The following is a 10,964-nucleotide window of genomic DNA, read 5'->3' as shown; positions in this document are numbered from 1 at the left end:
TTATGAAAACAACTATTGTTTTCAAAACCTGTTGACAATAACTATACAAATGTCCCATTCTAAAGAGGAAATTGTGTTTCGTTCAATGGAAAAAAATTACATTTCTGATTGTCTGAACATGTTTAACAAAACCACAATGCTGTGTGTGTGTGTGTGTGTGTGTGTGTGTGTGTGTGTGTGTGTGTGTGTGTGTGTGTGTGTGTGTGTGTGTGTGTGTGTGTGTGTGTGTGTGTGTGTGTGTGTGTGTGTGTGTGTGTGTGTGTGTGTGTGTGTGTGTGTGTGTGTGTGTGTGTGTAATTCACATTATCCGGTAGGCAGATGGACGAGGGAGCATACAGAAGTTGTCATGTATATCGATCAAATACTCACATGCATCTCTCTGTGTGATATATAGAATGAAATACAATACTGTGTGTATATATTATATATATGTATATATATATATATATATGTGTTTGTGTGTGTGTGTGTATATATATATATATATATATATATACATACACACACACACCACCAATTGTATTCATATTTCATTATACATCTTAATCAATGGATTGCTATATTTTGTTATAATCAATTATTTTATAGGCAGGCTAATTATTCTGTATTGCTAAATATTTGTGTTATAATCAATGATTATTTTATAGGCAGGCTAGTTATTCCAAAAGGCTATGTTGCTCTTCCCAGTGCAGTGCCTTGTCTGTTGCTGAACAGGCAGTGACCTCACGGCGCCATATTAAAATGCTCCCTCCTCTTTGCCTGCTGTGAGATCGTAGCTAGCAGCAGTAGCAGCAGCTAGCCGGTAGCCGCCACTCTGCTTTTTACATCCACAAGACTGACAGAGGGCAACGTCGTGATGGAAATTGACTCGCTTCAAGAGGCGCTCAGAGGTCACTTCAGTTTATTTCAATAGTTTTGTGTTTATTGAGACCAAGCGTAATGCGCGGGCTTCCGCAATTGATCTACTATTAAAAAACAAACGGATTGTAGCTCACAAGCTAATGTCGCTAGCTAGCTGCTACTCATGACTAGCTAGCTAACGCTACAGTACACGGAAATGGTTAGCTGTCTGTCCAATTCAATACATATGATGCTTTCTTTTATAACGTTAGCTACATACTTCCGAACGTATATGTATTTGCCCTCAAAATTTGATTTAACTTGCTGACAGATGTGTTTGGCTGAGATAACGTTAGATAACTGGCCAGTGTCACCGGCTATTGGTTAACGTTACTGTTTGCCGGCTACGCTTTGCGGCTAACTTAACATGCTATCCATAGCGCTACACTTAGCTAAGCTAGTTATAGCTAGCAAGCAACCTAGCTAGATAAATAAATAGCATCCACTAGCCCGCTACGTTATGTAAATAGCTAACGTTAATTAGACAGTGTGATAGTCTTTAGCCAAAGTGTTGCCAGAGACCAGCCAACAAGCTTCATTTAGTGGGCTAAATGCAGGTTGCAAAAACACCCAAGCTTTATAGCAGCCGAATGTCAAAACTGTAACGTTAGGCTAGGTTAAATCAAAGCCTGTCCATGTCTGATCAGGCTAGTAAAGTAACACAACACTTTTCATCTGTTTGTTTTCTCTCCTCAGATTTTGATAAGCAAGCAAAGACGGAGGCATCTCCTCTTCTGGAACAGTTTCTATGTCATATTGCCAAGACTGGAGAGACCATGTAAGTGAACATAGCAGGTCTGATGAATAAATAAATAATACATTAATCTTATATAACACATTATTTATACTATAACTGTATTAAAAACGTTTGTACAGTAGACGGTCGGTCCAGGAATAAGGTTTATACAGAGTTTACAGAATCATTTTTTTTAGTTTGTGCAATTCTCTTAAAGTGTAACCATAGCCTAGGCAACTTCCAGTCATAGTATGCTTTTGTCCAATTTTGCCAGTTTTTCCTCTATTCTTGTGTGTTATGCCACATGTGTTGAGTCTTATTCTGCTTACCATTTTTCTCAAGGGTTCAGTGGTCTCAGTTTAAGAACTACTTCCTGTTTAAATTGGAGAAGGTGATGGATGACTTCAGAGCCTCAGCACCTGAGCAAAGAGGTGCTGCTAATCCCAACGTGGAGTCAATTCCATTTGAAGATATGAAGGAGAGAATTCTGAAGATTGTGAATGGATACAATGGGTAGGTGACAGTATGACAGAAATATTGGCAGGCTGACTGGATGGAGAAGCCTGATTGAGCATAACCATCCCCATGACCAACACAGTCATGGTAAGTGTCCTAGCTAAGGGTCCCCAACCACCACACAACACACAGACACACAACACAGACAGACACACACAGACAGACAAAAAAACACACAAAAAAAAAAGAGAAGAAGACAAAAAAAGAACAAAGAAAGAGAAAAAAGAAAGACAAAAAAAAGAAAAAAAAAAAAAAGAGGAGAGAGAGAGAAAAGACAAGAGAGAGGAGGAAAAAAGAGAGAAGAGAGAAGGAGAAAAGAGAAGAGAAGAGGAGGAGAGAGAAAGAGGAAAAAGAGAGAATAGAGAGGAGAGAAAAAAAAGAGGAAAAAGAGAGAGAGAAGAGAAGAAGAGGAGAGGAGGGGGAGGAAAAGAGAGGGAAGAGAGGAGAGAGAGAGAAGGAGAGAGAGAGAGAGAGAGAGAGGAAAAGGAGAGAAGAGAGAGGTAAAGTAAATATATATATGTATTGAGAGGAGATAGAGGAGAGTATAGAGATTATATAGAGGAGAGAGGAGGTAAAATATATTATATGAAGTATATATATATATATAGAGAGTATAGAGTATATATATATAGAGAGAGGAGAGAGATATATATATATATAGAGAGTATATATATATATGTATGAGAGTTATATGTGTAGGGAATAGATATGTAAAGAAGTATAGAGAGTATATATATATATTATAATTATATATATTAGAGAGGAGAAAAGATATAGAGTATATATAGAGATAGTATGTGAGAGGTTAGGAGAGTATGTATGTAGAGTATAGTGGAGGTGAGTATGTAAGGGGATATATATATATATATATATATATATATATATATATATATGTGTATATGTGTGTATATATATGTGTAATATGTATATGTGCTGTCACAATTAACGCATTCATAACGAGTTTAGGCAGATTCCTTTTAACGGCACGCTTTATTTATTTATTTTGAGAGATGTGATAAACACGTTTTCTGTGATTTGGGCTTTGGGGCGCTGCATAGTTTGGGAAATTGGGAAGCGATGCAGTAACGTTGTGGATGGCGAGCAGAAACCTCCTTAAGCAGAAATGGATAAAGAAAAGGGTCTTTTGAATGGCGAGTTCGGTTTCAAAGCCCTTCCAGATGGTTCTCTCGACAAGACTAAAGTTATTTGCATGTACTGTTGATGTGAATTGAGTTACCACCGGAGTACGTCGAGTCTAAAATCCCACTTGCTGGCCAAGCCTACGGCTGACGCAGAGAGCCCTCTTCCCACCTCGCCAAAGGCAGGCCACAGAAATGTAAGAAGTACAAAAAAATAAGAAGTAAAAGTGTGAAGTGGGACACTACATTGTGTTATTACCAAGTAATGTTACATTCAGGTCAATATGCCAATGGTTGTGGCTTGATGGGCTTGAGTTTACCATATTATGCTTTCAGCATTTTTTTTTTTTTTTTTTAGCATAATTGTATCTTTGAGGTTATTCTGGAGAATATTCTAGACAGTATTTGTCATTGTTTTGGATTGTCGCATTAATAAACATTTGCATAAAGCAAGCCTATTTGTCTGCTCAAATGTTGATCAGAGCATTCAAAACTTGAAAAATATCCCTTTTTGAAGTACATTTTGAACAAACGTGTGATTCATTTGTGATTAATGGGGAGTTATCTATGGACAATCATGCGTTTAATTGTGGTTTAAATATTTTAAACAATTGGCAGCCCTAATAGTATCACATTTAAGTAATGTTTGGATATTCAACATATGTTCTCCTCAGGTGAACATATAAAAACATTGCAACTTACCAAAATGACTAAAATCAGTGGGAGCCCTGGGCTTGTTTCCCTGCAACAAGATGGTTCCATCTAGGGGCAATGGGACAGCAACACCTGAAGCGTGTTCCTTTTGTCAAGGTTATTCCCCACGCTTTCTATGCTATTTGAGGATATTCATCCTTGACTTTCATCCGGAATGCTGGCAGAGAAGTCATGTCAAACATACTCACTAAGCTAGCTACATGCAACATGCACGTAGTAGTTGAGCGGGTGGACCTCGCGCGTGTTGTAGACGTGATAGGGTTTGGGAAAGGTGCGTCACAGACTGGCCAAGACAAGCTTAATGTTATTACGTTATATATTGTAGCCAATAATGTTTATCAGGTTTTATTTTTTTTGCCAACTCATATTGTTGCCTTGCGGCCTGGTAACAAATGCTACACAGCTCGGTGGCTGGGGACCCCTGTTCTAGCTCACCCTTTTTGTTACACAGATATCTCTAGTCTACAACGCATTTTTTTACGGAATTCTTCATCCTGTGTTACAACTGTAACACGCCCTAGTATTGCTCGTTTTGTCATTTTTGCACAGTCCCCCTCTGTGGCTCTTCATTATGTCCAAAATGTTATGTCAAGGTCTGGCTCCATTGAGTACATCTTTCATATATGTGTATATTTAGTTTTGCTAGAGTCATTTTAGTATTTTATGTGCGATAAAGACCAGGGATGTACCCGCAATCACTCCCAATTTACTATGTAGCAAACTTTTATTGACCCCATTTTATTTAAGTGTCTGAATTCTTAGGCTACATCCCTAACACTAATGCATTATAAGTATTAGTTTTCAAACGCATGTCTTTTGCTATGTTTACGCCTGGCGTCCACACTACAATGGGGTTTCCAAGTCCCAAACACGGAGACATTTGACCCCGTTTTTGTTTGAAAACTCAAGTGGCATTTTAGTCTGGACGGAGACCTTTAGAAACAATGACACAGACACCCACGTTTGCTTCCTGATTGGGTCTTATCAGTCATGACATGTCCTTTCCTGATTGGTCATGCCCCTATCACGTGACCCTTTTCTGAAAGAAAACAAACGTCACTGGCCTCGACTACCGGTGCTTGTTCAACAGGATAATGAATTACAGCAGTTTCTGACCTTGTTGTCGATGCTAGCAGCTCTTGAGCAACAGGAGGCCAGTTATTACTTGAGCGATTTGTGATAATTCAGTGTCTAGCAGTGTTATCAGCCCTACACCATGCTTACACCAGCACACACGTGCCCGTGTACCTGAATAGTCTTCAGGCGTGTTACTAAGAATGGAGATTAGTTCCAAAAAGGTGCAACAACCCGTTGTACGAAAATCCGTTTGTTTTAAAATGAAAACCTAGTAGTGTGGATTAAGGCATGGATACCCGACCCGAGGCCGACGGGTCCCAACGGGCCGGGTTCGGACAGGTATTTAGAAATTATGGTCGGGGTCGGGCTCGGTCACATCAGCACGATAAGGCATTTGTTGTAAAATGGTGCAGCGGCTCCTAAGAGAGCTGTGTGTGTGTGTGTGTGGTAAGTGGGCAGAAGAGAGAGAGAGAAAGAGGAAGCAGATGTGTTGTAGATGCAACCCGAGCAGAGTTGGTGGTTATTCGTGTTATAACGTCGGCCCTGGAGGTAACCAGTCTCCCCTGGTTTTCTGATCACGGTCGGAAACGAAGCGATCAGGAAAGGTTAACCTTTTGAACATTTTAACAGCTGATTAACGTGCGCTTGTTGCCCCGTGTGCACTGATGTGCTCATCTGTTGACATTTCCGAATGCCTTCCTACAGTTGCTTAACAAAAGCGGGCTTTCCACACAAACAAACGTAGCCTACATGTGTCAAAAAAAATGAGATTTTATCGTGTCGGGCTCGGACACAAATTTCTTAATACCTGTCGGGCTCGGGCCGGGTTCGGTCACGGCTCCATCGGACGCGGGCCGGCCTCGGACAGAAAAATTCGGCCCGATCCGGACTCTAGTGTGGATGTGGCCTAATTTGACAAATGTATGCCCTACAAAGCTTTCTCCAAAGCTCCCACACTGGAACTGCTAATAACAATGCAATGTGTTGACTCTGCACCTGTCAGTGATGATGCAAAATAATGATTCATAAGTGACATAAAGCTCAGTGTACCTAAGCTTACGGTCAACTATTTACTAACCCATTTTTCTATTGCAATGATCATGCCGTAACACAAGATAAGACCTGATTGTGAGTGTGCTCTGATCCATTTCGGAATTAGACGTGTTGATACACAGACCAGAGACCAACAGCAATTGAACAGAACTTTACCCAGACCCATTCCGGGGTCCCGTCTCCGTTACTAGGAACCGAGCGGACCCGTGACAACTTCTACTTCATGCACTAATTGGTAAAAGGAAGTGTAAAGGATCCTAAATGTTGGAAAAGTTTTTAAAAGGTTGGATTGGCAGTAATGTACTGTATTCAAGTAATAGAGCCAAAATGATTAGTCAATTAGGCAATTGACAGAAAATTGCCCGGCAACAAAATTGATAATCGATTGTCTTGATTAAAGTATCCCAAACGCAATTATTTGACCACTCTCATGTAATCATACTACAGTAATATACTTGATATTTTTCCCACTATCCCTTAGTACCAGATTGTATAAATAAAATTATTAAACTGAATTATTATAGAAAACCACCTAAATGATAAGTTTTCTATGATCTGTATTTTGAGTCTGTTGCTTTTTTTCCCACATTCAATTTTAGAATTCCATTTACGATCCAGCGCTTGTGCGAGCTGCTCACAGAACCCAAGAGGAACTACACAGGAACAGATAAGTTTCTTCGGGGGGTGGAGAAGGTATGTGCCAAGCAGCGTGGTTATTTCTTTATTTTCTTTCTTGTTTTTTTTCTCTCAAGTTGTTAACCTATTGTCAAGCTGTTGTCACTCATTTGGGAATTCTTGTCTTCCTCTAGAATGTAATGGTGGTCAGCTGTGTTCACCCAACCTCAGAGTAAGTGTATTGTTCCAAATGAAATACTTTTTTAGAATAAACGTAAAACCAACTTTAATATGAAGTTTTGGGTATTATATTTTCCAACACATTTAAGAGTTTTGTTTTTCTTAACTTGCTTGTACAGGAAAAATGGATGCAGTGCTGTCAACAGAATGAATGGAGTGATGCTTCCTGGGAACACATCTGCTTTTACAGAGAGGTTGTTTTGGGGCCAGATTTAGTCCTTGATCCTAAAAATTGACATACATTGAATTTCAACAGATAATAACAGACGTGCTTTTTCTCTTTTTTATTGATGGCTTTTCATTAGGAAAGTGAACGGTCCTGGTACTCCCCGGCCGCTGAACCGACCGAAGGTGTCTCTGGCCAACTCCCCAGCAGCCAACGGCCTGCCAGACAGCACAGACGACAAAGACCTCAACACAGAGCAAGAAGACGACAAGGACTCCAGGTACGTCGGAAGCTTTTAACGCACCAGAAGATCTTGTTCTTTGTGTTCAACATAAACCCACTGGAATCGCATTTGTATCTCCTCTGATTTATTCTGTTTTAACAGTGAGGTTTCAGCGTCGGGAGCTTCTCTGGGGAGCTCAGTGAAGAACAAACACCCAGAAGACGCAGAAGAGGACATGGAAGCCGAGCAGCAGGAAGTGAAGCGACTTAAGTTCAGCAAGGACGAGGACGAAGAAGATGATGAGGAGGATGAAGAGGAAGAGCAGGAGGCGGACACTATGAGGCCTTTACATGCCACCTGCCTCTCAAAAGAGGCAGAAGCCATGGTCCAGGAGGAAGAGGAAGAGGAGAAGGTCGGGTACAGCAAGGAGAACGAAGCCTCCAGCAGTGCTGCTGCTGCTGAGGACCAAGGTAGGGTTGTTGTTTTTTTTTTTACGTGCCGTGTGTGTTAATTGGTTTGTATGTGATGCGTTTTGCATTACTGAGGGAAAATGAATTTAGAATTTATTTGGCGACATAGGTGTGTTTTACTGACAGTTGTTTCTATTATTTTGTCCACCCCATTTTTATTGATGTGGGTAGGCTAAATAACATGAAGTTGGGACGTCGTGTAAAATGTAAATAAAAACAGAATACAATTATTTGCAAATCCTTTTCAACCTATATTCAATTGAATACACTACAAAGACAAAATATTTAATGAACTTTATCGTTTTTTGCAAATATTTACTCATTTTGAATTTGACGCCTGCAACACGTTCCAAAAAAAGCTGGGACAGGGACAACAAAAGACTGGGGAAATGTGAGGAATGCTAAAAAAAAAAACACCTGTTTGGAACATTCCACAGGTGAACAGGTTAATTGGAAACGTCATGATTGGGTATCATCCCCAAAAGGCTCAGTCGTTCACAAGGATGGAGCGAGTTCACCACTTTGTGATGATCAGGAAAGTTGTTCATAATGCCCAAAGTCTTTCTCATAATCTATGCCAGCTGGAGGTGGTTGGCACCTCCATTTGCATTCCCATTAATACGGTTGACCAGTTGCAGGCGACATTGTGAATCAGCTTGTACAAGAATTTTTTTTTTTTTTTGAAAATAATTATTTTGGGCTTTTCCGCCTTTTAATGGAGAGGGGGGAGACATGCAGGAAATCGTCTCAGGTCGGAGTCGAACCCTGGACCTTTGCGTCGAGGCATTAACCCCTAAATATATGTGCACCTGCTCTACCCGTTGAGTCAACCCGGCCACAAGTTGTTGTTTTTTTATAACGGGCCTAGTACTTATCAGTCTTATATTATCCATGTGATCTTCTTGACTTAAAATAAGTCTGTAATGTAAATTTAATCTAACTTCTGCAATAATTGAAGGAAAGATTGAATCCATTTTGTAAGCTTATGAGTGAATGTGACAAGTTCTGTTCTGAATGACAAATGAAGTAGTGCGAGTGGTCCTTCTTGAAGTCTGCCTGACAGGAAAACAAGCGAAAGCAGTCATTCACCTGTCTTCAATTGTCTGGAAAGATTTGGGTCATTTGAGTCTGAACAGGGCTAAAACATACTCTTGTGTTCTTTTTTTCTTTTTCACCACAGAACCCACGAGCAGCACGCAGGCCGAGGTGTGCACGGGCTCAGGTCCAGAGGCCGAGCAGGCTGAGCGGGAGGTGCCCTGCGGCTCCCAGGAGGAGGGCAGTGACATGGATCAATCGGAGCAGCAGGCGCCCGCAGGCGTCCTGGAGAGCCCCGAGACCAGCAGGGACAGCGAGGAGAGCAACAGTGACCCAGTCAGCAGCAGTAGCAGTAGCAGCGGTAGCAGCTGTAGCATAGAGGAGAGTGCTGACGCGGCCAGAGAAGACGTAGCGCTCGCTCCCTCCAGCAGTACAACCGAACCTCCTACAGAGGGCGACATGGAAAGCGCCATCTTGAACACTGGGTCCACCGAGGAGCCCATGGAGCAGGACTAGATTGAAGGCCCCCCTGCAGCCATGTGTGACCATAAACCAGCTTATCCTTGAATCCAGCTTGACTGTCACTGGGAATGAAGAGAACTGCACCTCGTACACAAGACGAACCCTCGTCCCGCTTTTGGACACTCCTCCAAAATGGCTACCTGGCATTGATGTGGGCTTATACATTTTCATTTGACGATTTCTTTTTTTTTCTTCTTCTTTTCTTTTTTAAACTGGAATATTTTATTGAGCTTCTTATCCTCTTGTTTTTAATTTTCCCATGAAAGAGGTTGGTTTCAGCAGCCTTGAGTTTCTTAGCTGGATTCTTTTATTTTTCTTCTTCTTTGGTGTTCAACGGGCATGTTGGATGCTGGGGTGGTCTGGTTCTTTTCTTATACCACTCACTCCAGCCTCGTGGACATTGTGACGGGATTGGTAGTCTGTTTTGTACCCTTAAAGCCCAGTGTACCACACCACCAGGGTCAGAACAGAGCCATACCAGCCCCTGTTTACTTATGACGTTGTTTTTCAGGATATGAGCTACCACCACCATTTATGTAAAACATATTCTATTAGTCAAGCAATGACCTGAAGGGAACAGCCCACCACCACTATATTGTTACTCCACCAAGTTCCACCAGGCTGTTGAGAACATGCATTGTTTTAAAATGTATTTCTCCATCCTTATGAGATGGTAGACATTTTTCTTTTTTTTTCTTCCATTGTGTCCTTATATTATTTTAACCATATTTTTGCAATGATACACTACCAATCCCACTAACAGTACAATGACATTCTACCTTGTTGAGGTGTCTTCTGTAAAATTATATATTTTGGATTCATAAAACCACCATAATTTATATGATCATTTCAATTCAGTTAGTTATTTTGGAGTATGTTTTTGTTTTGTCTGCCAGTTGTAAAACCAGCTGTAAGTACAAAGATGACTTCTGCTTTCTTTGTATCGTGATGTCACCATGTTGTTTTACCGACCGATATCCAGAGCAGTTTCTGGTTCCAGTTCTACACCTGTTTCTGCAGCTGTACTTTTTGATATTTAGAATTTTAAATTTCTGTAAAGTAGATTTTTGTAGATTGTAATACAGTATGTGTTCACTGCCTTTGTGAAACCATATATAATTGTATAATTTCTGTGTATACTCTGAATGCTTTTGCTTTCAGTGCGGTATTCAGAAACAGCAATAAATGTTAACATTTTTATGCGTGGTGGTCTTTCTTTGACAGTGCATCTTGTTTATTCTGTGCGTTATATATCAACAGGTGCTGTATGCTGGCTCACTAAAATAGGACAGTTAGAGAGCAGAGTTGTTAATGTCATTGTTAGACCTGTGCTTTTTTCTGCTAAAAGTCAAAATGGCTGTGGAAAAAGCCCATTTCAGAGTTTGAATCATTTACAGTAGTTTACATGTGTTGGAACTGTCCTCTGGTTTTGGTGCTACCTGTTTTCTCAACTACATAAAACTGCAGCTTCAGGGGCGGCCTCACCCAACATGTTGGCAGAGTCCTGCAGTGGCGCAGGTTCAAATCCGACCTGCTGCCCTTTGCTGCGTGTCATACC

General features: G+C 40.8%; 1 protein-coding gene across 1 annotated transcript; it reads left to right on the top strand.

The window, feature by feature from the left end:
* The first annotated feature begins 738 nt into the window (after nt 1-738).
* Nucleotides 739-10,606, top strand: ppp4r2b (protein phosphatase 4, regulatory subunit 2b). Its single transcript, XM_039798545.1, has 9 exons — nt 739-890; nt 1,597-1,678; nt 1,979-2,149; nt 6,735-6,828; nt 6,945-6,982; nt 7,110-7,184; nt 7,296-7,436; nt 7,542-7,849; nt 9,030-10,606. The coding sequence occupies exons 1-9, from the start codon at nt 857-859 to the stop codon at nt 9,398-9,400; spliced, it is 1,314 nt and encodes a 437-aa protein (XP_039654479.1). The 5' UTR covers nt 739-856; the 3' UTR covers nt 9,401-10,606.
* The last annotated feature ends 358 nt before the right edge of the window (nt 10,607-10,964 follow it).

This window comes from Perca fluviatilis, chromosome 4 (assembly GCF_010015445.1).
Source record: "Perca fluviatilis chromosome 4, GENO_Pfluv_1.0, whole genome shotgun sequence".
Classification (NCBI taxonomy): domain Eukaryota; kingdom Metazoa; phylum Chordata; class Actinopteri; order Perciformes; family Percidae; genus Perca; species Perca fluviatilis.
Note: the sequence above shows the minus strand (reverse complement) of the source record. Positions and strands in the feature narration are given on the sequence as shown.